Below are 27,927 nucleotides of genomic sequence, written 5' to 3' on the forward strand. Positions count from 1 at the left end.
GTGTGCGCGTGTGTTTAGGTGGAGCAGGCATTCCGTGCCTGTTTCTAAGCTAGGGCCAGCTCTTCAAAACACCCACTTTCCTTTTCATCGTATTTCTTTTCCAGTCTACTCGCTTCCTCTTCCATCTTTTTAGTCCCACTTATTCCACGTACCTCTCCCCACCCAGCCTCAACATGCACCTCATGAAGCCTGGCAGGTTAGTGACTCTTGGTCAGCGTGAGGCGGAGAAAACAGCGGAACGGTTCTGAGTCTTTGCAGGGCACACATGCAGCCTATTTATAAGCTCCGACTCTCCGCTCTGAATCTTTCCGAATGCGTGTGTTTTTCCTTTTGGCACTTTTAGTAGGACAGTCTCTAACTGTAATGAGTTTTTATCACCTTGAGAAGAACCACAGCAGGTTCCAGACCTAAGCTCTCATTTTCACACCTCTAGGAGAAAGGACAGCCATTGGAAATTAATCATGCATCGCTTGAGGGCTGCCTGGGCCCTCCCTCCTTCTCCCTCCAGAGCGTATTGCTGGATAGCAGCTCTTGTGAGGAAGGGTCCCTCCGCTGTCAGTGGATACACGTGGCATCACTGTTACGAGGGACAGCTGTGTCAGAAAACTTTCTCCTTGGGAGTTTTAACTTCAAAAATGTCAGGAGATATCTGTTAAGGATTTAAAAAGAAACACCTTCCAATAAAGTAGATGGTGTCTGATCAAACTAACCTTTTTCCTAAGAGAATAAATCTGATGACGTCCTTGCCATTGCACTGGAGGGAGGTTTTCATCTTCTCATCTTCTCTAGAAGTTAACACACCCTCGTCCTCCCAACTGGACTTGGAACCTAGCTGTCCACTTTGACAGATCCCCTGCCTCTGCCATCTCTGAGAATCTCTGGGCATAATCATCTCCTCTGACTGCCACCTTAACACACCTAAAGCCAAAGCACAGAGTTCCTTCCTTCTCTCTCCATAAGATGCCCACAGGCAGCTTATTCCAACTCAGCCCAGCCCCTGTGTCTTGTGTGATAGATGAATACTCAGGGACATGATAAATGCCTGTGTTGTCAAGATCAGCTAGGACACTACCACCCCTTAATTATAGCATCTTCCTTAGTCAAACTGTAGGATTTCTTCTCATATATTTTCCAAAGAGGAAAGAAGGTATTTCATCAATTTTAGCTCAAATAAAGTGAGGGCCCACTGGCCCACTGAATACATGCCAGATGTGATTTCTCCCCCACTCATCCTGCTGTGTCTTGCAAGCCTCTGGCATTTCTGCTGGTGACATCTATGCAAAGGGGCCTTTATGTTTGGTGACATGCATGGGTGTCTTTGTTTGCAGAGAGGAATGAATAGCATGACTCTTACCAAATGCTGCTGGTTCCCAACCCAGTCTGTAACCCCTGTGGCAGGGGACGGTAGGAATGGCCCATTCTTTTGCCCAAAGCTGACATACACCAAGGCTTTCTATCCACAAGGCAGAGAAGGCACGCGGGGATGGGCAGCATGTGAGGCAGAGCGTCAGACAGCACAACCAGCACCATCCTGAACTCTTCACCTGTACTCTCTCACTGCACCCTTACCCCTGTGTTTGGGGTACTCATCAAACACCTGTTTCATAGACTTAAAAAAATTGAGGTACAGTAAGTTGATAAACTCCCTAAGATCACACAGCAAGGAAATGGCACAATGAAATAGCACCAAGAAAGAGGCCAGGCCCTTTGTCTCCTGAGGCTGAGCTCTAACACACAGAGTAAATTAATGATAAATTGACATATGCAGAAGACTTGTTGAAAAGGATACTGGGAAGGCCAGTATGCCTAGGCAAAGGGCATGGAGAGTTCACAGAAAACAGTACAAATCAGCCTTACACATATGACCTGATACAATTAAACCCACACAGAAATACCACCTCTCAGGTACTGTACTGGCAAAAATCTGAAAGTTTAGCAATACATGCCGTTGACTATTGGGGAAGCAGATCGGCTCATCTAGTTGTCCTGGCGGTGAAAGATGGAGACACCCCATCAATAGCCATCAAAAATACAAGCGCATTTATACTTTAGAGCAGTACCTATTCTGGGACTCTGTCCCAAACATACACTCTTACAGTCTAAAACACATACACACTCACGCACACCCACACATGAGGTAGTTTGAGTGGCATCGTAATAGCAAGAGATTGAAACCGAAACTGGCATTTATCTGTGGTAGGGCGCTAGTTAAGGAAACCATAGTACATGTGTACAAAGGACTACAAAGCCGCTCTGAAAGGTGGAAGATTATTTTTATAAATATGGCAAGAGCAGTATATATGCTCTGCTACTTTTTATATCAGGAAGGGTGATGATAGTATATTTTCTTATTTGCTTGTTGACACAAGTAAACATTGGATGGATAGCAAAATACCAATGAGTTGTAGGAGTCGGTAGAATAAAGGGCTGTAGGAGTCAAAGTGCAGATCAAATTTTTCTGTGTGTACTTTTTAAAGTAGGCTAATGTTTCAATCATGAACATATACTAACATTTCAAAAGATTGAATAATTTGAAAACAGGATACTATGTACCTTGCAGAGTCCTGGGGAACTCTGAGCATCTGGCTGGACCATATTTCTTGTTTGCAAGGAAAGGGAAGAACATTTCTCTAAGCAAAAAATAAATGGTCTATCAAACCCCTCACCGTGTTGCTCAGGTCTTTGAACAGCGGGCTATGGAAGCAAAGCTTAAGTTACTGCTCTTTCTTCTTCATAATGAAAGAAACAATGGGAGAAAAGTATTTTCTTTCTGAATTGCCCCATTTCACAGCCCTATAATCAAGTTCAAGTGTGGTGACATTACTACTGTCTAACATCTGTGTACCTTTTTAATATACCTGGAGTGAAAAAACTTGTACATACTATATTATTAGGTTCCTGTGAAATTATATAAGGCAATTGCTGCCCGTCCCCAACACTATGCTTGTGGCCATTATCTGGGAAGTGCAGTGCGTAAAAATAGACAATGTTCAATAAAGTGATAGAAAATATTATTAGAAGACACATCAAATTAAGTTGATTTAAAGCCTGAAAGGCTTTGTGAAATTTATGGTAGGTATGCCATGGGCTCTTTGGGGTTGTAATTCAGAGAATCCCTATAAAACCTGGGCTGGGGCCATCCTTTCCAACTCAAGGCAATGTTTCTTATAAGCTTCCCTGACAATAAGGAATGGCTGGGTGTATGACGTTTCTCTCCTACTTGTGTGCTGGTGTGTTGGATGCAATGCTGAGCACACTCATTTATGTAAGTAGGAACTAAGGACCCAGATTTTATGCATTCACACACCCTTGGAGGGTCAGGGAAGGCCAGAGAAGAGGCTTTTCAGGCAGTGCGGCCTCCTTTGGCAGCTGAAAGTACTGAACTTGAAGCCACTATCGTAAATATCAATGGCTTTTTACCTGGCTTGCTGGTTGAACCTTATTAACCTGTAATATTTTCTGGGCTAGTGACACTGGAGCCTCTAATAACCTTTTAGGCGGCTGACTTGCTACTTAATGTGTTTTAAACATTTTTGGCACAACTTCTTTCCAAAAAGGTTTTGTACAATATTTTCAGCCTAAGCTGTCTAAAATATTATAGAACAGTTGTTTCTGGAAATAATATTTTCCATGATAAAATGACTGCATCATTATGACATGTCAAACATTTAAAGATAGTTTCAGTCTCTCTGGGGTTTGAAGGGAAAGGAACATAAATTCCTGGTGGGTGAGTGGGAAGTACCAGGGATCTGACTCCCTCAGCAAATGGTGTGAATTATTTTGGAAGCGTCCAGTGACACTGCAGTCTGAAGCACTGAAAAGCCACTTTTTTCCCCCAACTTGCTTTAATTGCTTTTTGCTGGGGCCAGAGATATTTATGGGTTAGGAGATTGCCAAGTTATTTATTAGATGGAGTAGCTAGGGATAGGCTAATATAAATCACTTAGGCTGGTATTGAATATACCAGACACTCAGTAATTTAAAAAGCTTTAATAAAAATGCTAAAATATGAGACTTGTCTTTGGCTGTAATGAGACTCAGTTATCATGTTTTTATCAGTGATATTCAGTCACGGACGCCTTCCCCCTTTCCCCAATGTAAGAAATGTGGATGCAATCATTATTTTGAGATTCTACAGATTTGTTGGAAGTGAAGGAGGTTTTAAAGATTAGAGGAAAGACTCAGATAACAATCACAGAGGAGGTCTAATGGCTGACTTCCTCACACTTAGAAATCCAAGCATGTTCTTTCATATTAGGAATCCTGTCATGCTAGTGAATATAAAAGGGGGGATATATAAGGTTAACCCATCCTATAGAAAGCTTAGATGTTGTATCTTCTGTATGATGTGGGTCACGTCACTGTGAAGGCTACAGCGAATCCCTGTACTGCAAAGGACAGAGTCAAAGCTCATCAAGTTTGAAACCAGCGGAATCCCTGAGAAGCAAGATTATATATAGCTTTTGGTTTCTCTAGTGGGAGCACTGAACTATAGATATATGTCATTCTACATTTTTAAAGTATACTGATTTTGATGATCTCATTGATTCACACTAGAACCTTTTTAGGAAACTTTTATCATCCTGGTGTCCCATGAGATGGAAACGGCGAGTGGTGGAGAGTAAGGGAGTTGTCATTTCCATGCATCTACTGAATGGAAGAGCGAGCCCTGAGCTGTGGGTCCCACCTCTTCCTTCTCCTGGCAGCATCCGGTATCCAATTATGGATGAATACCCATTTCTTCCGATTTTCCAAGTCACACTTTCTCTCACAATGAAGTATTTTTGTGTCTGATCCCAGGGAATGTCTTTCTTCAACTGTATCCCAGGTCTGGGCACACACTGAGTCCTTTCAGAGACAGGGATGAGGTGGCAGCACAGATGAGGTGAAGGAGGGAAGAGAAAAAGGAGTGTCCAGTTGACAGGCAGAGAAATTACTGGGTAGAATGCCCAGACTGATTCCTGGTGGACTGCCCAAGGGCAAGGCCGTGTCCAGAGGTGTGGCCAGCTCAGCTGAGATACTGCCTGAGCTCTGAGGTTGCAGAGCGCAGCAGGGACAAGCAGCCCACCCTTGTCACCAGAAAGCTCTGGGATAGAATGTGGGTGGTGCAGAGCAGGGCAGAAGCCACTCAATACTCCCAAGCCACCAGGTGCCAGGATGCTGCATGGAGCAGGGCAGGTGTCTCAGAGAGGTTAGAAGAACCAGCCGCCTGGGGATGTGGTCTTTCAGAGGGACGCTCCGGACCCTGCAGAGACTGGGTATTAGGCAGGGTTATAGGAATAACTCTGAACATGGGTCATGGATAAAGCCCATTTCCTTCCTACTCCTCCCCATTCAAAGTAAAACATTTAAGATTTGGGACAGGGGGACAACAGGGACACCAAAGGTAATATCAGCAAACACCTGCTAACAGGTGTGGTGGGCAAAAGAAATCAGGAAGGCGGCGGTTAAAGGCAGGATGGGGGTGGGGTCAGGAAATCCTACCAGGAGACACACTTGGCCTAATTCTCAGCCCAGGCATCCTCTACGCCCACCTGCCCCAACCAGGCACAACTTAAATACAGCTGCATAGGCTATAGGCTGAGGCATCAGGGACTCTGCAGTGAAAGGCTGGGGACCCTAAACCCCAGGCCTCGTCCTTGTGGGGATATTCCAGGCGAACTAGATGAGGGGTCCAGGAATCTGAGTCAGAAAATGAGAAGAGGCTCATGGCTAAGAAGATGCTAGAACAACATTACCTTTATTACTTGACATGGTATTGCCTCCTACTCAGTGAGGCAGGTGTTGGCATTATCTGCCTTCAGATAATCAAAGTGAGGGCCAGTTCTGCTCCAAACCCTGCAACAATTCCCCATTACCTACACACTGTGTCCAGCTAAAAAGCTAGGGTGCAGAGATTGGGGCTCAGCCAGGCAGACCTGGATTGCATTGGGCTGTGGCCGAGCAGTGGCTGACACCCTGGGTTCTGACATCAGTCAAAACTGGGTGTACATCCCAGCTTCTCCTCTTTCTGGCTGTGTGGTATTAGGCAGCTTATTTAACCTCTCTGCCTTTATTTCCTCCCCCTTTAAGTGGGAAGGAAACAGTAAACCTGCTTCATAGGGTTTTCACAAGGGTAAAATAAATGGTGCATGGCAGATTCTTTGCATGGCACCTCCTGACACTTAAGAAAGTCCCACAAAAATGTGAGTCACTGGCAAAGAAAAAAAAAAAAGCCTAGAATTAAGTGTAGAATGAAAGAGCCCATAATATTGACATTTGCCATGTGCCAGGCACTGTGATAAGAGCCTTTCTCTTCATTTACCATTCATTCCTCATGAGTACTCTATGAGTTTTCTAGGATCATTACCCTGCTTTGCAGGTGGTAAATGGCGATTATATTTGGTAGCTTGTTCAAGGTCACACCATGAATAAGAGGGGAGCCCAGATTGCATTAACAAAAGATGCCTGTGACAATGTTAGAGAGGGAGTGGAGAGGAGAGGAGAGGCCTGGAACCAGTGCCTGAGGGAAGTGAGGCACCAAAGGTCCTGGTGTGAGAGCGATGTGGGTCAGCAGAGGCCAAAGGACCTGCCTGCCGCCCCACAACACATACTTGACAGAATTGGGACCAGGATCCAAGTGTTTCCTTAGCTGCAAAATGAGGAGGTTGAGCTAGGTGATCCCTAAGGTCTCTCTTTGAAAACTGTGTGATGTAAATTAAACCCTGTGAATCTAAGTGTGTGTGTGGCGAGAACTCGCAGGGGGAGGCAGCAAGTCAGGAGAGGAAGGAACAAAAAGAACCCCCCAGAGGGAGGGCATCTCTGTGCTCTGGAAAGAGCAGATGAGATGAGAAAAACTCTTTGACTGTATGTAATTTCTCTGATCATGGTCAGTTGCTTGAATTGTGCAAATTAAAAATAGGAAATGTGTGTCTAAGTCTATAAATAATGTCTGGAAGAGACCCTGTGGAGACAATCCTTACAAACGACCTCAGCCAAGCCGGAGGGGTGTGTGATGTCACCCGGTCCCTGGCATGTATTTATGTATCCGTCATCCATAACAGTTCATTCTCGCTCCCTACCATTCCTCCCATCAAAATAGAACCAAGAAGAGAAAAGCAATCAGAGTACAGCAGGTTTAATCTTACCCTGCATAACATAAAACCATATCACCCCAGGACATGTCGGGAGTCCAAGTTCATGCTCAGAGTCTATAAAACCAAATAACATGAATCTGGCCCTGCCTGCTAATCCTTAGGATGTGACCTCATGCAATCAGGCCTCATCCCTGTTCTCTGGCTGCCTCCACTGGATCCTGAGAGCTTTCACTTTCTGGAAAATCTCTTTGTACTACCACCCACTGCTGGAGCACCTCTGAGATGCCAGGCAGTGAGAGGCTCTCAGGATACTGAGATGGACAGATAGCAGTCCTTGGTTGTGGAGATCGTCCAGTCTAGTGTGCAAGAGAGAAATGAAATGGAACAGTGTGAGGAGCTCTTTGAGGCTCACCACATAGCCTGCCAACCTCCAAGCTTTGCTCATTTTACCTCCTGAAAGCCTCTCCCATCTGCACCCCTCTGCCCATCTCTCCTGCTCCCACACTTGTCCACATAGCCACCTCCTCCCTGATGGACACTGTTTTGGCTGGTCCCTCCACCCCCACAGTTGTTCTGCTCCAGTCTGCAGTCCACACTGAAGTCAACAATTCCCTGTTTGCCATGTAAACCTGTCCTGCTTGCAGCATGCATCACTGCCACCACCTTTAGATGTTTCATACCCTCCCCATTTCTCTTATAAAAACAGGCACAAACCTTAGCATTCCCTCCAGCAGTGTGTAAGTTCTGGCCCTTGTCTGTGTACCACTTCAGCCACAGTCAGCCAAGGAACCATGCTTCACTATCTCAGCAGAGCCTTTGTGGAGCTGATCCCCTTCCTAGCTCTGCCCAGAACAAACCCCTCACACAGACTAACTGGCTGGGGAAGACCCCCTATTCTGGGCTATCACGGTGCCTTCATCACTTCATAGCACCCACAGTGGCAGCCATACATTGATTCCTGGGATTACTTATAAGGGTCAGCATTCTCCGGTAGACACTAAGCTTCCTAAGTTCCAGGGAAGGGACCTTGTCTGTCCACTCTTCTACCCTCAAGGGTATAGTAGGCACTCAGTCAATGCTTTAGAATAAGCACATTCCATCATTATGCAGAGGGAGCTGTGGAGCACAGACTCACTTACATTCATGTCCAGGGTGGGAGGAGCTGATGCAGGGAGGTGATTCTGCCTCAATATCAGTTCTCAAGCATGAGTAGGGCATCACCAGACAGATAGGTGGGGACAAAGGCACATGGGCAGAGGGCACAGCGTGTGTGAAAATGGTGGATTATGAGTAAGCATAGCAGGGGCAGGTTTATATCGCTGCCAAGCAGGCTGATAGGGTTGGGCAGCAGGAGTTGTCTTGCAAAGGCCAGGGTTCCATGGGCAAGTAATGAAAACAAGCAGTATCAGCACTCCATTCCTTTTTAATAGATGAATAATATTCCACTGTATGGGCAGTTTATCCATACAGTTTATCCATTCATCTGTTGATGAACTTTGTGTTATTTCCACTTTTTGTCTATCATGAATAATCTTGTTATGAACATTTGTGTAAAAATTGTTGTATGGACAAAGGTTTCTGTCCCCTTTAGGTATATACCTAGGAGTTGAGTTGTTGAATCATATGGTAATTCTATCTTTAACCTTTCAAGGAACTGCCAGGCTGTTTTCTAAATCAGTTGCGCCAATTTGTAATTCTAGCAAGAATGTGTGAGGATTCTAATTTCTCCTCATCCTCACTAACTCTTGTTATAATCTGTGTTTTTTATTATAGCCATTCTAGTGGGAGTGAAGTGGGATCTCATTGTGGTTTTGATTTGCATTTTCCTGATGAATCGTGCAGCTAAACATATTTTTGTGTATAGACTGACCATTTGTTTATCTTCTTTGGAGAAATGTCCATTCAAATCCTTTATCTATTTAAAAAAATTGTCTTTGTATTATTGAATTGTAAGAGTTTTTACATATTTTAGATACTAGTCTCTTATCAGATATATTATTTGAAAAAGTTTTCTCCCATTCTGTGGGTTTTCATTTTCACTTTTTTCATGGTGCTCTTTGAAGAACAAACTTTGTTTCAAATTTCACAAAATTGAAAGCTTTTTAAAAAAATTTTGATAATGTGCAATTTATTTTTTTTTCCTTTTCTTGCTTGTGTTTTGGTGTCATATCTAAGAAACCATTGCCTGACCCAAGGTAACAGAGATGCAGGCCTATGTTTTACTCTTTTAGTTCACATATTTAAGTGTTTGATGCAATTTGAGTTAACTTTTGTAAACCACATGAAGTAGGGGTCCAATGTCATTCTTCTGCCTGTAGTTATCCAGATGCCCAGCACCATTTGCTGAAAAGACTATTCTTTGCTCTTTAAATTGTCTTGGCACCTTGTTGAAAATCGATTGACCATAAAAGTGGACATATTTCTAGACTCTCAAGTCTTTTCCATTAACTTGCATGTCTATCCTTGTGCTGATTTTTTAAAAGGAGTACTTTCTAGGGATGTGTGTAAAGGAAATGATGTATGCAGAGCTCTTGATGCCAGGTACAAAGAAGGAAATGCTGGCTATTTTGTTATTGCTATTGGTGCTGTTATCACGTTGTTTATGGGAGCAGCCCCTTTGGGCTTGTGTTGTTGCTGGAAGATCACCGTCTTACAGAATTTTAGACCAGAAGGCACCTGAGAAGTCAAAATCCAACTTCTTCATTCAAAACATACTAAAACAAACAAGTGAACACCACACACACGCATGCACACCCTTAATCCAAATGGGTAAGTGATTTAGAAAAGATCATGTAGCTATGGAGGAACCAAGATTAGAACCCACTTTTCCTGACATTTCATGCAGTGCTTCTGGCACCATATCACACTATTTACAAAAACAACATCTGGAAAGACCTAGCCTCATGCATGCTATAATTCCAAAAATAGTTTTGCTTCTACTTTATGAAATAAGCTCTCTTGTTAAAATGCAAAAAAAAAGTTAACCCTAGAAGTTTAAATATTAATTCTTTAGAAGTCTTTACTATATTTTCTTAATTTATTTTTTATTGAAGTATCATTGATATAAAATCTTATATTGGTTACAAATATACAACACAGTGGTCCAACAGTTACCCAGATTATTAAATCCTTGCCCTCACTAGAGCCCAGATAAAAATCCACACATATTTGGTCAATTAATATATGACAAAGAGTCATGAATGTACAGTGGGGAAAAGACAACCTCTTCAATAACTGGTGCTGGGAAAACTGGACAGCTACATACAATAGAATGAAACTAGATTATCATCATATAACTCCATACACAAAAGTAAACTTGAAATGGATCAAACACCAAGATGTAAGACATAAAACAATAAAACTTTTAGAAGAAAACAGGCAGAAATCTCTTGAACATAAGCATGTACAATTTTTTTCTTGAACATATGTCCTCAGGCAAGGGAAACAAAATAAAAAAATGAACAAGTGGGACTATATCAAACTAAAAAAGTTTCTGTACAGCAAAGGACACCATCAGCAGAAGAAAAAGGCAACCTACAGTATGGGAGAATATATTCATAAACGATTCATCCAATAAGGGGTTGACATTCAAAATATATAAAGAACTCATATGCCTCAACACCCAAAAAACAAATAACCTGATTAAAAATGGGCAGAGGATCTGAACAGACATTTTTCCAAAGAAGAACTACAGATGGCCAACAGGCACATGGAAAGATGCTCCACATCACTGATCATTACGGAAATGCAAATCAAAACCACAGTGAGATACCATCTCATACAACTTAGAATGGCCACTACCCAAAAGACAAGAAATAACAAGTGTTGGCAGGGATGTGAAGAAATGGGAGCCCTCCCACACTGTTGGTGGGAATGTAAATTTACCATACTATTTTTACAGTCTTGTGCATAGAAGAAAGCATTTCAGACTTATACTAGGTTTCACATGGTCTCTTAATATTTTGTTATTCCATGGGAATAATAATTACAATAAAATGAGAACACCAATAACTGTTTAAGCCTTTGAAAGTCATTATCTCTAATCTAATCTCCACATCCCTGTGTGGCATATATTTACATGTCTATTTTATGGTAGAGAAAGTTGAAGTTTAATGGGCTCAAGTAACTTTTCCAAAAATCACACAGAAACTGGTTGGAAAGAAATGGTATTCAAACTTTAGCCCCTATTGCTGCAAATGACAAGATTTTTAAGAAAGAAAATGGTAACATTCACACTTGAATAAAAATTTCAGACCTAGTCTTCAACCAGGATGCCTGGAGAGGGCAGGGTAGGGTTGTGATGGGTAGAATTACTGCCCAGGAAATAACAGGGCGTGGTGCTGAAGTTCTACAGATGGAAACAGACACCATCTAGGAGGAAACAGATATGGAAGAGCCAAGTGACTTCTTTATACAAACGTATGTGATTTGCTCTCTGCATTTTCTTAGGTTCAATAGTTCATCTTACAAGGAAGAAATTCACAATTATTTACTTTTACTCTGGAACCATATATAATGAAAATTTCCCAGCGTTAAGGTGAGCTTCATCTATAAGCCCTGACTTAAAATTGAAGAAACTGAGATATGGAAAAAAAGCAACTGGACACAGATTAAACCACCTTTTTGATTCTAAATAACATGAGTAATATCAAAATTGAATATATCAAAGTGATTAACAATAACTAATATTCATCAAGTATTTCCATATTTCCAGGCACTGCACTAGTATGCTATACACATCTCCATTTAATTCTTACAACTACCTAGAGAGTACATTTCATGGTCTTCATTTTACAAATGGATAACCAGGGACTCAGAGGGGTTAAGCCAAATTATCCAAGGTTATACAGGTCTGTAGGACTCCAGAACCCTAAGCTATGGTATGGCCTTCCCATCTGCATTACCAACTTTAGGTAAGGTGGTGCTAATATGTCCAGAATCACACATTTCATTGCCAGTTACCTTTGCACAGACATATGTTTCACCTTTAGCAAAGTCTTTTCTAACTCGGTTTGGTCTCTCACCAAGCACTCAATATATTTATCGCACAGTATATTATTCATTGAGTGAATTTTTAGTAAGCACCTAATATGTGCCAGCATAGTTCTAAGTACCAGGGACATAGTTTTTTTTATAAAGCCTATAGTTAAAAGCCAGACTGGCCTTAGACAAATAATCATACAAATGAATATAAAAACACAAAACAATATAAGAACAACATAAGAATTACCAAGAAAAATGTAAAGGTTGGTGAATGATTGTAACATGAGGACCTCAGTTTTATTGGTTGGGGAGGACTGGATTCATCAGCAAAGCCTTCTCTGAGGAAGTAACATTAGAACCAAGCCCAGAAGAAAATAAAAATATGTAAGAATTAGGTAGTGAGTATTTTAGGAAGATGAAAGGGCAAATGTCAGTCTCAAGGATGGAAAATACTTGACAGATTATAAGCTACCTGGTGTAAAATCCTATGCATTCATACATTACATTTAGGGTGGGTGGAGGTGTTGCTACATTTCAGGTTTTGTGTTATATAACAGGAAAAGAAGGATAAATACAGTTGATCCCTGCCACAGAATAGCTCAGTTGCAAAGATAAATGGTATAGTAAAGATATAAAAAAGAACATCTTGAGAAAAGAAGAGAGAGCAGTGAAGGCATCATAAATGAGCTCGTATCTGAGTTGAGTGTTGAAGGATGAGTGGTTCATATGGCACCAAAGTGGAGTGTTTTCCAAGCAGAAGAAAGAGTGTGTTCAAAGACACAGATGAGAGAATAAGGTAGCCCCAGAGAGCTATGTAGGGCTTCTTGTTGGACAAGAAACCGGTAGTTAGGCCATGGCCAGAATGAATGGTTTCATGAATCTTGCAAAGACATTTGGACTTTCCAGTCTCAGCAAAGGGCAGGTGCTGGGGGTATTCAGCAGAAACAAGTTAAGAGATAACTGTGGTAAATGTATGGGGCTTTGAATCATACAATGCTGGCAGTTTGAGAAATGAAAAGACTTGCAATATCCTAAGGAAGAGAAGATGAGCTTCTGAACTGGCCCAGTGGCAGTGATATTCTACAGAAAGGGTCAGGTTTGAGACACATTGGTGTATTTAAGAGCAGCTGGCCAGGCTGAAGGTAAAGAGAAAATGTGTAAATATCCCATGGTATCCCAAAGCCCAAAGATACCTCTGGAAATCTGCCTCTTCCTCAGGATACTTGACTGTAATCTGATAAAGCAATCTGCTGTCTCCTTGGATGGGTATGTATGTATATGTATAAGCATACATATACAGAGAGAGACAGACAATACTTTATGTCTAGATTTATATCTTTATCTATAAATGTGTATCTATCTACCTATCCATCTATCTAAAATGACCACAGTTTGAGGTCCTTGAAGCTGTGCATTGAATGATCTGTACAACTATATGAAGGCTTTGTTGTATTCCACCGTCATCAATGAGAAGATAATCAAACTCGGCATGGGCTACCAGCTTGGCATGGGCTCCTCAGTGTCTGTAGATGGGACTGAAAACACACTGTGTTACTTGTAGTCCTTTAATTAGATTTTTATGGGTCTTATCATTTTCTTAGACTGATTTTAGCATTTTAGATAAAATTGTTGTATGTTTTTTTCTTTATCTTGCAAATTCAAACACTAGCAATACATCTATATCTAGATTTAGATATAGAAAAAGAGAAAGAGATAGAGATATTTGCCACAGATAAATGTCTGCAAATCAAACAACAGTTTTCTATCAAAATATTTGGAAGGATTCAAAGTCATTTCCAAGTGCTCTTTTCTTCAAAAGTTATGGAAACAGGAGGAGGGTCATAGTGGTATGGCCAGATTCAACTGAGATTTAAAACTAATTAAAAGTATTGTGAGAATGTTGTGTTACAAAAGTTATTTACAAGTATTAAAATTTAAAAGTATTTGAAAGCAATTAAAAGTAATTAAATTGAAGTAAAATTATTGAATGTATTGCCAAACACATGGCCCTGGAGAAACGAGGATGGCTGGCTGGAGCCTGCTGTCGGCAGTATGGAGTATGCTGGGGAGGCTGGCTGGAATGAGATGGTTTTGTTCACTGGGGTAAATGCTTTAAGAGAAGATGCTCTGGGAGGACATTCCCAGCAGAGGAAGTAGAACATCCAAATATAAATATTGTGCTTGGTCACTAACAAGCAGCATTAATATAATAGAAATAATTCTGCCACTTCCTAACCATGCAATATTAGGCAATTTACTTAACCCTCCCATGCCTCTCTGTTTCTTAAGTTTTAATAGTGAGAATATGTGTTCTATTTATCTCATATTTTGTGAGGAAACCATGACAGAATGTATTATAAGCAATTTGAAAACAATCAAATTAAATATTAATAAGTAATTCATATTATTGTATATTAATATAAGGATATTGTAATTGAGAACAGAAAGAATTTTCCATTCCCTTAACTCTTTCTCTGTCCTTCCTTTCTTACTGGCTACAAACACCCTTCAAACTGCACACATTATCCTCCTTTGAGAAAATGGACTTGCCAAGTATGCACACCTGGGGCTTGGTGGAAACGTTTGCATTAACCTTCGCAATTCCACTCCAGGGAGCTTCTTCCTAAGGGGTGACATTGACTGAGCACCTTGGGAAATGAGGCTATGCTACAAATCCGTAGAATTTTTCAACAATCTCCTAATCTAGGACCCCTAAGCTATTAGATGAAATGTAGTGTTTATGGAAGTGATGGCTCTGAATCAGGGGAAAAGTTTAGAGCTCTATCCCTGGCTGCATCATGGCTGCACTTATTAAACCACCCCCACCAACCTGACTATGCCCTCCAAGCTGTGTCTACCTTACCACCAGGGAGAATCTTGGGTCTAGAGAAAGAGAACTTCAGGTGGCCTAACACAACCAGCTAAAGCAGACATTATTCTGAGAATACTTTAGAAGTTGTACTGAAGTTGTTGCTTTATAAAAGTGAAAAAAGTATTGACATTCCAAAGCCCAGAACTATTTTTTAACAAGCTAGAAAATACTGAAAAACAGGGAGTACAGTTTCCTCAAGAGAATGCAGCATAGTTAGAATGTACACTATTTTTTCCCAGTGTGTATTTGGGTAAAATATGTGCAATGAAATTTCAGGCCAAATCCTACTGCAGAAACAATCCAAAATATGGCAGATTTATAAGCTAGGTAATTGTTATTTATTTGCTAATGTTGATTCCCTTAAGAACTCATATGTTCTACATATTACTTATGGCTTCTCCTTGAAAAGACTTACCTCTAAGGTCTCAGCAGCATAAAACTCCAGGCTGCAAAGTTGTCTGAATCAAGCCTCAGCCATAATTCTCATTTGTCACTGACTCTGTCAGGTTTGGAATCTACTAGCACTCTACCTGTTTGGTAGTTAATAATCCGTTATTAAACTGGCAGTTTGAATAAATCAGTGTAAGAGTAGGCTAGGAGACTCCTCTGTCATCCTTCGTTTTATTTTGAGAATCTGAAAGAAAATTGAGAAGAAAGGTTTAGGTATCTGAAATCCTCCATTAAAAGCCCCGCATACTCAGCCCCAGACCTCTTAGTTGGGGATTTGTTCAATCTGTTCTTTGGATCTTTCTTTCAAAGAGAACCTAAGCAATACCCTTGTCGGCCTTGCGCTAGACACTGAGGAAGGAGAAATGTGTGCTATTCCATTCTTATTTTCAAGCAACTCACTCTACTGTCTCCTCCCCAAGGGAGTTTTGGACAAAATGTGGAGGGAGAAATGGTGATTCTGTTTTGAGGATTCTGTTTTGAGGATTTGAGGATCTCCGAGGAGGGAGATGTTAGGGAAAACTGCAGCAGGGAAGTAACCTTTGAGATCCTTTGAAAGATGAGTTGTATCTTTTCAGGTAGGAAATGCAAAGAAGAACAGGAAAAGCAAAACTAGGAAATTACTTATGCTTTTGCCTTGTTCCAGGAAGAGCCGGGTCCAGTGTCTGCAATGAGCTGTGTTAATGAGGACAGTGCGCAGAGATGAGGCTTGTCGTTGGTTGGAGATTAGAGAACAGAGAGCTTAAGTCAGGCAAAAGAGCATGAGTTATGAGCTTGTTGAGCCTGGGTGAGCTAAAGGAGCAGGAAGGGGAGTTGGTTTGATTAGGTCATTGCTTGGAAAACTTGTTCTGGCCACAGGGACTGTATAGGTTGGTGGGATCCAAAATTGGAAAGAGACCATGTAGGAGGCTATTGCATTTCCCATGTGAAAATTTGTGAGAAGCTCAACCAGGACAATGGCCAGGAGAAGTAGGAGTTGAGAAAGGATCTAGGTATTTTTCCAGTGTCAATCTTTGGAATGCATTAAGAATCAGACCTGAAGATAGGGCAAGGTAGACAGCAAGACCAGACCTTTGCAATGCTAACAGTTAAAGGACAGGGACCCGGCCCACGAGAGGTCAGCGATTTATTGTGAAAGATGTTATTGTATTGCTGCTGTTGTCATCATTGCCATCTTAGTAGCTAACATTTATTAAAGTGCTTCCTGTGTATCAGGCACCCTGTGGAGCCATTACTTAAACCTCACAAAAGAATGAGTTTAGCTACTACTATCATCTGTATTTTATAGGTGAGAAAATCAAACCTGGAAGGGGCAAAGGCAGTTTACCTTGTCCCAGGTGGTTCAGCAGGTGAGAAGTTGAGCTCCAGAGCCCAGCTCCTAACCACTGCAATTTGATGCCATTAGGAATACATGTTATAATAAGATCTTACAGTAAAAATAATGGCAGGGACAATATATTGCTGGTGGGGTCTAAGGGAGAAAGCAGTTAACTCTGGCAAGTCAGAGAAAATTGCACTGAGTTTTAAAGGATATATTTTAAGGAATGAGCAGGAATTGTCAGGTAAAGAAGTGTGAAAGAAAAGAATTCCAGGATGGAACGACTTTTGCAAAGTCAAAGAATGCAAAAGGGTCAGGAATGGTTACTAACTCAATGTGGCTGGCTTTGTAGGCTATTGGAAAGTGGGGCTGAGCTGGGGCTACTCATGGTTTATCTGTGTAAAGGCAGGAGCCCACTAAAAAGAATGAGCAGGAACCTTAGAAAGCTCAGTATTTTCCCTATGGTTTTGCCTTTCAATCAACAAGCAGTAATGCCTCTTTCTCCAATTCCTCTGCTTACCCCAAATTCCACATACATACGTGTCTCCTGCCACACCAAGAAGTAAGACAGAGATGCTTCTACCAGGACTGCACTGCAAACATGTTAATCGTTACATCCTTGGCAAGTCAACAATCTGACAGTTATTACTGAGAATAATAGTCATCATAAAACCCTGCTATGCGAATATAGTATAGGCTAACACCTCCTTTTGAGTGCTGAGAATCATTCTCACGCACTGCTTTTCTCCTCTGTCTCTTTACAGTTCCTCCCCAGATCATGAATATCTCCTCAGACATCACTGTGAATGAGGGAAGCAGCGTGACCCTGCTGTGTCTTGCTATTGGCAGACCAGAGCCAACTGTGACATGGAGACACCTGTCAGTCAAGGGTAAGCCTCTTCCTGTAGGAAGTTTTCAGAGTCATATATTGAAGACTTGAAGCTAATGCACAAAGGAACTTCAGGAATCAGAAAGTAGTGCTGTATTTGGGATGCAGTAATGTTAAAACACACAGGCCACAGCCTTCAGTCACTGAGTGTGCCATTCCACAAGAGGGATCAATAGAGAAAATTGACTAAGTTATTTTCTCATGGAAGACTTTTGTTTTCCCAACTATGAAGAATGGAGGTGCTGTATGAAATGACTTCCAACAAAGATACCAGTTTCTCAAGGTGGAGATGCATGGGTCACTTGATGGTTTGTCCTTTCTTGAAAGAGAGTGTTTGAATGCTAGAATGTTCACTGAAAATGTGGGTGTTACCGTGTATCCAAGAGAAAAGGAGGTCCTTACTCAGTATTTTCAGGACATTTATACAGAGACAGTCTGTTTGACTTGTGCAAAAACTGTCCAGCTTGAGTGAAAGAAGGCTGATAGAAATGACCATGTGCACCTGGGCACTACCTGTGCTGGGCATTCAGTGATTGCTATGGTGACTAGTTATCACCATCTTTTCCTTAATGAGTGGGCCTTCTTCCTTGGAACTGAACCTTACTTCTAGTTGAACTTGAAGAAATGGGCACAGGGCCCCCTTACATATTTACACTGTTACTAGAAACTATGATTAATTTTAGAAATTATGCAAGAAATAAGTGCTCCCTCAGGTGTGAGAAAACCCAAACAATGAAACCCAGTGAATGGACAAATGTATGGAGGGTGCCTGTGTGTGATGTAAAAATAAATATAATTCTAGAGGAAAACATAAGAATAAATCTTAGTCACCTTGAGATAGACAAAGATTTTTCTAGGACACCAAAAGCTCTAACCATAAAAGAAAAATAAATTGATGAATTTGGCTTTGTATAATTTTTCTATGACTGCCATAACAAAGTACGACAAATGGCATGACTTAAACAACAGAAATGTATTTTCTCACAGTTCTGTAGGCTGGATGTTCCCAATCAGGGAGTAAGCAGGGCTGGTCCCTTTCAAGAGCTGTGAGGGAGAATTGGTTCCATGCATCTCCCCTGGCTTCTGGTGCTGTGCTGGTTTTCTGTAGTATTTCTTGGCTTGTAGATGAATCACCCTCATCCCTACCTTTATTATCAGGCAATTATCACTGTGTGCCTCGCTGTGTCAATTTTCCTTTTTCATAAGGACACCAAATATATTGGATTAGGTCAATAATAGTGACCTCATCTTATTTTAATTACCTCTGTAAAAACCCTATTTCCAAATAAGGTTACATGCTAAAGCACTGGGATTAGGACTTCATGGAATCTTTTATGGGGGCACACAGTTCAACTCATAACCGGTTTCATCAAAATTAAAAGCGCCATTGAGAGCAAATGAAAAGACAAGCTATAAGCTGGGAATAAACAATCACCATACATATATCTGACAAAGAATGTACATCTGGGCTATATGAAGAATTCTTACAGCATAACTCCAATGACCCATCTCGAAATGAACAAAAATCTGAGCAGTCATTTCATATAAGATATGTGAATGGAAAAGAAGCACATGGAAATATGCTCAACCTATTTATCATAGACATGAAAACTAAACTATAATGACATGCACTATACAACTACAGAAAGACAAAAATGAACAAAACTGACAATATCTAGTGTGGGTGAGAATGTGGAGCAACTGACACACATTAGCTCAGGGACTGTAAAATGCTGTAAGCACTATGGAAAACACTGTGGCAATTTGTTATAAAACTAAATATGCACTTGGCATATGACCCAGCAATTCTAATTCTAGGTATTCAGTGAATACAAATTACATTGTATACAAATATTCATAGCATAATAGGCTCAAACAGAAATAAGCCAAAACCCTCAAGTGGTAAACTGATAAATTCTGGTATATTTAAACAACAGATAACATCTCAGCAATTAAAAGGAACAAACCATTGATACACATAACAAAACAGATGAATCACAAAAACATTATGCAGAATGAAAAGAGGCACAAAAAAATACATACTTTGATTTCATTTATATGAAATCCTGGAATAGGCAAAACTAATCTGCAGTGACAGGAATCAAGTCAGTGGTTAACTGGGACTGGGCTTTCGGGAGACTGAACAGCAAAGGGGCACGAGGAAGTTTTGGGGGGGCTATGGAAATATTTTACATCTTGAGTGGAGTTATGTTGGTATTTACAGTAGTCAAAACTAACTGAGCTGTGTATTAAAAAGAGATCCATTTTATTGTACCAAAATTAAATATCAATAAAATTGAAAAATCTACATATAGAGATGGAGGAAATAATGACCTGAAATATTCCCGTCAGTTTGAAACAACAGTTACGTGAGCAGCACGTACCAGACGAGAGACTGTATTTGTTACTAGGAGCATCATTTAAGCTTTCCCTGTCTAATTTCCTTCATGCAAATCAAGAGTGTATGCTTTAGCCCCTGCCTTGTTATAAGGAAAGAAAATGCTAATAAATCCAAACATTCTTTAAATAAAGACCTCAGATATTGAAGCCCTAAATGTCAATATGATAAAGCAATATTGACACAAATATTAAAGTATACATAAAGGATATCACAAAGCTCAACTTTAATGTAAACACAACAATAGCTTGTGTTCCCAAAGACATAGCCCCATGGGAATTTTGCTTAAAGTCAGGAAAAATTTTGAATTTATATTATATACAAAAATATGTCTAACCATCAGAACAATTTCTGTTTCGGTAAAGTCAGATGTCTTTATAAATGCTTGAAATCTCAGAACACATTTATTTGATCCTAAATACATAGTTCTCTAAGCCTAGAAATCTTTTGAAAGGCATTTTTGACTTTGTGTAAGTGTTTTGAAGCAATTCTTTATGATGGTACACTGGTAAAGATTTCCCTCTTAAAATAAGGGAGATTCATACACATTCCCAATCTTTTATACATTATAATAGTTGCAATTCAGCCTCAAAAAAAGCCTGGAAAATCCTAAATTTAGATTATCCTTCTTCTTTTTAAATCTCCCTGGCTGTGTTCTACTTTCAAGTTGTCTTTTGTTTTTTCATAGCAGAGGCCTCCTCTTTGCTGTCTTTCATTTCCCCTATTGTCTTTTCTCCTCTGTCTCAATAACATTTAAACCATTTAAACTCAAGGCATTGTTTCCCAAATTTGAAAAGCACTGGAACCTGGAGGGTTTGCAAGTTTAAAATTCACATCTGCAGGGTGAGTACCAATATATTTTTTTAGAAGGCTACTCCTCACTTGGAGGTGAGGAGTCTTTTGGAAAAGCTTGGACATCAAACAGCATTTTTAGAACAATTTACTGGTTAGTTCAACATGCAAGAATAAGAAATCAAAGCTGCAGTGACATCTCCTTTGAAATTCCAATAGGATTACATGGAAGAATTCAGCTCACTGGAAAGGTATGGTCCTAAAATGCGAATGCAGTGTTTGAAATCTAACGTTTATGTTTGAAGATCTACATAACAGAAATGAAGTTTTCATTTAGAAAAAAATATTTTAATGAACAGATTATTAAAGATTAAGAATAGTGACAATGCTTATGGTTGAAAATAACAGATCAAACACATGCTGCCAATCCCTAGAAATTACAGAAAAGAGGTAAAGATTAATGATTCAATAAGTAGTGATTCAATTGTCATACTAAAAAATAATAAGGTAAGCTCTTGTAGATCAGAAACTATGGAGAATCTCTGAAATATAAAAAGTAAATAGACATAAAAAAGGGGGGAAAGTACAGCTCAAAACACTGGAACATAATCTGTCCTTGAAGTGACAGACACCTGAGAGAGGAATGGTTTGAGGTCCTGGTGCCCTGGTGAATGTTTAAAACCGAATGGGGCTGCGGAGAGGAAAAGAGAGGGAGCCCCGAGCACTTGCCAATATCCCTGGTGTGAATATTTCCATTATTGCCACTTTCCTGGGAACTTTTTGAACTAACTTTGTGTTTTAGTCTTATTTTCACTTAAAAACAAACCAACAGACCAAAAACAAGCACTTATGAAAGTAGGGTAAAAGTTCTGGGAAAAAAAAAAAACACCCAGATTCCAGATGTGGACCTAAAGACTTCCCAGTGTCTTTGATCTCCCGACTAGATACGCAGCTGGAGACTCCCCTTAACCCCCACTTTCCTTTGCAATGTTGGCAATCACGCCAAGATGTCCACAGGATAATCTGGCTCACTTCCGAGGAAAGCTGGAAATTTTTATAGGATCATGATTATTAGGTATTGTGAACACCTCAAAGAAAAATGCTGTGTAAACATGCATTCAGGGCTTTTGCAACTGATACACTGAGCATTTGCCCATGTATTTACTCTTTAGCCTTAGATATAAAAAGTGCTGATGGACAGTGACTGTAATGGGGTATGTGGTGGGGACTTGATAATGGGGGGAATCTAGTAACCACAATGTTGCTCATGTGATTGTATATCAATGAAACCTTAATAATAAATAAATAAATACTGAGAATGGTGAAAAAAAAGTTATGTTTAACTTATTTTCAGTATCAGATAATTTTTTAAGGAAAAAAATATGGATTTTCTAGCATATAGATATGCTAGAGAACATAGTACTTGTTTAACAGCTGTTATACATATAAACATCTGTACCGACTACCCACAGGATGATGATGGAATTATAGAGCTCTGCCTCAAAGAATTGTTGAGCAAAAAGAATGGGCAGGCAAGCAAAGTAGATTGCCAGGTGACCAGTGTGCTTAGAATGCATTGTGAAACAGGTGGGTTCCAAGGATAATTTTCTTTTCCCTTCCTGAAGGATATGAGAGGGGCACTGGGCCAGCACTCATTGGAAGGCTTATGCATGTAAAAAACATATATAATGTGCAAACAAACTTGCAAAGATAGGTGTGGCAGAGGAGACAGTAGAGGCTTTTGTGTTTTAAAGAGGCTTGTCTGTCCCTTTTACAATGCCATAATAATCTACTATAATGCCTTACACACCTGGCCCCCTTTCCAATGACGTATTGGGGAATGCCAGATGTTTGAGGAAAATAATAAAGTCGTCTTTTGTGTTTCCTCTCCATGGAGATTTTTAAGATGACAGCTATTCACCTGTGAGTGAGCTGCTCTGATAATCTACTCATACACAGTCGTAATACCTCAGGGAGCAAATGAATGACTTATTTCACAGAAGTGAATTTTCCAGGTAACCAAGGCTGACTCCTTTATCATTGATGTGAGTCATTTATAATGGAAGCATTTAAAAACTGTATCATGTTATCTTCTGGTTCCTTTAGTGTAGTGGGGGAAATTTAGCCTCATCCTTATAATGCCACATCAACATCGTCCACAGCAATTGTTTGTATATCAGCATTTGAGGACTGGGCTAACTGGGAATATGGCCCTAAAACACTGTTTAAATTCTTGTGTCTGCTTTTCATAGTCCCTCTATTTTTCCTTCCTTTTCTCCAATGAACTATTAATTGTCAATTCTTCCTGAAGTCAGGGTGTCTTCCTTTTAGCAGCTATGTTTCTTTTAGTTTGTCATGAGCAAGAATCCATATAACCAAGTAGATTAGTCCTGACCAAGAGTCTCGTGGTGGGGAGAATCTTCTCTGAGGAAAGACGTGAGCTTTCATGCAAGTGATAAATGGCACTGGCGATAGCTGTTGAAAGGCAAGCAAAGTTTTGCTTCATCTAGATGTGTGAGGCTGTGAGATGTGTGGATCACATGTAATTCTCACAAAATCATGATCCCTGGTTCTGACCTAGTTGAGAGGGTCTATCTTCCGTGCACTCTGCTAGAGGTTGAGGTCACAAAACGTACTGCTCCAAGACTGCACTACCACCCTGATGTTTCATGCTAGAAATTCCTGAGGAGAAAGACTTAAAAGAAATTTCCAAGTCCTCAGCATCCCAAATAAAAGCATCAGTAACCTGCACTCATGGGTATGGGCCGGTTCCCTTTGGCTGGTCATGTCATCTTACAGACACAACACAGACTTCAGAGTCTTAAAGACCTGAGACAGAAGTCTGGCCTGAGCAGTCAACAGTCAGAGTGATTTTAGAAAATTCGCCCCTTCTTCCTGAACCTCAACCTTCTAGAATGCAAAATGGGCCTATTTATGCCAACTTCTTCAGGCTGTTTAAAGGGTCAAAAGAGAAAATGAATGGAAGGCATGAGACAGTACTGGACACATATACAGTGCCTAACAGGTCTTTCTAAATTGCTGTTGTGTCATGATTTTATGTGAATTCTTTCTCAGAATCCTTGTAGCTTACAAGTAGCCTGGAAACTGGTTATGATGGTATAATGTGTGTTTACTGTGTGTCCAGCCCTATTACAACACTTTACATGTTTTAGCTCATTTAATGCCCCAGGAACCCTCAGAGAAAAGTGATAATATTTATTATTACAAGTTTTTATTCTCTATTATCATGTTTATTATTAGGTCTATTCCTACCTCTGTCTTTGTCTTCATTTCTTAATAATCTCCGGTCATTCATTAGTGATTCAGTGTCTCTCTGGTGTAGCTAAAAATTCAGAATGATATAAGCAGTTTTATTTGTATTAGCTAAACCTGGAAACAACCCAAATGTCCTGTGATGGGTGAATGGTTATACAAAGAGGTGTATCTGCACCATGAAATGCTGCCCAGCAATAAAAAGGAATTAATTCAAAATACCATCAAAAACTTGGGTGAACCTTAGGGCATTATACTGAATGAGTCACTCTCAAAAGGTTGCTTATTGTGTGATTCTACTTTTATAATGTTCTTCAAATGGCAAAATTATAAAGATGCACAGCAGATCAGTGGTTGCTGAATCTGGGGCAGAGGAGAGAAAGGAACTCTTTAAAGTCATGGAACAATTCCATAACTTGTCTTGTTACATGCATATATGAATCTCCCATTTGCATGATGAGACATCATGGAATCACACACAAAGACATAAAAAATGAGGACATGCAAAAACTGGTGAAATTAAGTAGGTTCTACAAGGCAGAGTGCCCACATCAATAACCTGGCTTGATAACCTACTTTTGTTATATAAGATGCCACAATTGGGGGAGCTGCTGATGAGCTCATGGGACGTCTCTCTACTGTATTCGCAACTTCTTGTGAATCAATAATTATTTCAAAATAAAGAGTTAAAAAGACAGGGATGATAAATAAAATGAACCTCTGGTTTTTCACAAATAACATGCTTTCATAGTTTGTTTATAAAATATTTCATAAAACATTTTCACATGCATCATTTCTAATGGGTTGACAACTGCTCTCTAAAATAGGTCAGAAAAGGAATATTTTGCCTATGTCACAGGTAAGGAGATAGACTTGGTAGGGTTAAGTAATGGTGCCTGACTTACAGCTAACTAAAGTGGCAGTTCTATGAGAGGGAACTTTGTTCCTGTTTTCAAGTCTAGAGATCTTTATCCTGTTCAAGGAGGTTGGAATAGGTACAATATAAAAATTTTGGAACAGGTATAATAAAGTATTTTATCATAATCTGCTTGTTATCTGGGGCACCCAAGGGTGCTCACTAGTTTTGAGCATCATCCCGTATCTTACCTTTCCTTCCCTAACTCCACACCAACCTTCCAATGTCTAGGCACTTTCTAGCCACCACTCATACTAAGAAATGCACAGCCTCCAAAAGAAACTACACTCATTGTGTTGTCTGCTATAGGTCCCTGTTGTTTCTCTGTTTCAATTAAAATAAACCTGCGGAGACCTACCCACCCCATTTGTCTTCTAAGCCTTCAGAGTTCCAGCCACTGGTAAGAATCGCCTATTAGTTGACCCGCTACATCTTCCAGTCATGCTACTATTTCTTTGTCCCTCTCCAAGGCAGCCTGCATCCTTGTTTCTAATCTGAAGTCGTGTTTGGAGCCTAATTAATCCCCAGAGTGTGAGAAAGAGGTGTCTGAGATGAGAAATCAAGGTTATACATATCTTGCTCAGTGGAACAGTTATGGGCAAACAAGCTGTTCCTCTCACATTTTTGCAAAGCAAATTTATGTTCACTAACTTTGCTTCTTGTTGTAAATGAGAAGTGTATGAAGGTCTAGCAATGCGCTTTTCACCATATGGGTACCCATATGTTTTCCCCCTTTGCTTGCGTACATTTTCGCTTTGGCATGCACATATGCTTGTATTTTTGCAACTTAACAATATTAAAACTAATCCCATTTATGCTCCTTTTGGGTGGGTTGATTGAGTCATAAATTCCTGAGAATCTCTTTATTGGGAGACCGAAGTTCTTTTGTGTGAGTGGGGGGAGGACAGAGTGAGTTATCCTGGCAGATGGACGCAGGCAGCCGGCACCACTGTGTACCTGATGCAGCTGATGGCCCTGAACCTGTCTCCACAGAGGGAAATTTCACCCTGGGACACTGGGAAGCATGGGTTCACGACGTCTTGGTAATGTTCCTCTCTCTTCCTTCCTAGATGGGAAAACCCCCTTTAAGAATTAGATAATAATTCCCTAGGGTTGTCTTCCTGAGGGCCCAGGGGCAATAATTCACCTGAGAGAAATTGATTAGAGCAATGTGGTTAGGGTGGTTCTTGATATGTGACTGTACTTATTACTAATCACACTCCTCACACTGAATTGGGAAACTATGTATATCATAAATTGCCAGCTGGAAATTAGGCTTGCACTGAAGTAATGTTTAGCTTCTTCACTGAGTTTTTAGATTATAAGAAGAATGGATATTAGCATGCCATACCAAGTAAAAAGCCCGACTTACTCAAACGTAAAATTGGAACTGGAAACGCTGCCTGCTGTCTATTGCAAGGCCGGCTCCGTTTTTCTCTTTTGCATTCGTTCATTCATTCATTCAATGCATTAAGCATACTTGTTTGCTCCTATAGCAACAATATGTAAAGTAGACATGATTCCTGTCCTTTTGAAGCTTATAATCTAGGTATGGAGATAGTCATTAATCACATCATCAAGAAAATATAATTTCAGAGTGTGTTAATGACTCTGAAGATGGGCAACGGGGTGTGAGCAGAGCTAGGGTAAGTCTTTCCCAAGAGAGTGATGCTTGGACTGAGAAAGGAAAATGAGTAGGAGTGACCTAGGGGCAGGAATTGGCATGTATATATACTTTGGAGCTGGGCTGTATGGAAACCTTCTAGGCAAAGAGGAACAGCATGTATACATGCCCTGAGGTGAGACGTAATGAGGCTCCTCAAGAAACAAAAGAACTGTGTCTTGAATGTGTAGAAAGCAGGAGACAATGGATGGAGATGAGGTACTAAAGGGCCAGATCACACAGAGCCCTTTAAAGTTGGGTCTTTATTCTGAAAGCACTAGAAAATACAAAGAAAGTTGCAAGTAAGAATACTTGGAAATGAGATGTTCCTGTGTCTGGATGTAACTGGGAACATTTCGTTTCTGATCTACTCATTCTCTAGGCAAATCTACCAAATCACAATACCTGTCTCAGTTTTGCCACCTATAAACCAGAAAGCAGTAAATAATAACTCCCTTTATGGAGGAAGGGAGAAGGGAATTGGGTAGTATCTATTCCAAATACTTTTTAGATTATAATGTACGAATGGATATGAATATATATCATAACAAGCAAAAAGCCCTACTAACTGTGAAGTAAAAATAGAATTGGGAAGGCACCCACTGCTGCCTACCGTCTGTTGTAAAGCGTTCTCTCTGCAATTGCTGTATCAAATTATGCTATTGAAATCAGTCGGACACTGATAAAATTGAGACTGGCTTTACAAGTTCTGTAGATCTAATTGGCCTCAGCAGTGGGTCCATGGTGAGTCTTGCTGCTGAATAAAAGACCATAAGCTTCAATAGAAAATAATAAGCAGCCTGGTTCCACACTAACATACTGCAGCCACCTTTGGAGATAATGCACTTTAATTTAGATCCTGAGCTCTTTCATCTGGCCAGATGTTGAAGGAACCTCAGCGAAGTTTGCTGCCTCCTCGACGAGCAACCTTCAGGGCCAGATGTATGCACCCATGGGCCTAGGAACTCCTTTTCACTGCCATTTACACCTCTTTGTAAAAACTGCTACTTCTCTAAGGCTGAAGTTCCTGTAAACCACCTTTTCAAACTCAAGCTATTTCAAACTGGGTTTCCAGCACTTACAGCCAAAGCAGCTCTGATTAGATTCATCCTGTGATGCAAAGGCAGTGTACAACCAAGGTGAACAGATCATGATCCCTGTGCTAAACCTAGAGACAGGGAGGGAGGTGTGAGCATAGCCCTGCCACACAGTATGCCTGGTGCCCCACCACCTCTGAGAAAGCCTCTTCCATTATGAAACAGATAGGGAGGGGGCTGCCTAGGATCCTGATGAACTTTCC

At 40.4% G+C, this 27,927-nt stretch overlaps 1 protein-coding gene across 7 annotated transcripts in view; it reads left to right on the forward strand.

The window, feature by feature from the left end:
- The window catches only part of OPCML (opioid binding protein/cell adhesion molecule like), an 828,327-nt gene that overhangs the window by 701,079 nt on the left and 99,321 nt on the right, over window positions 1-27,927 (forward strand). For all 7 annotated transcript variants that reach the window (XM_073239470.1, XM_073239471.1, XM_037000907.2 and 4 more), the window contains one exon: window positions 17,461-17,586. In XM_073239470.1, the coding sequence (XP_073095571.1) occupies window positions 17,461-17,586 (126 nt within the window). The remainder of the gene's footprint in view (window positions 1-17,460; window positions 17,587-27,927) is intronic.

This window comes from Manis javanica, chromosome 6, assembly GCF_040802235.1.
Source record: "Manis javanica isolate MJ-LG chromosome 6, MJ_LKY, whole genome shotgun sequence".
In the NCBI taxonomy this organism is placed as follows: domain Eukaryota; kingdom Metazoa; phylum Chordata; class Mammalia; order Pholidota; family Manidae; genus Manis; species Manis javanica.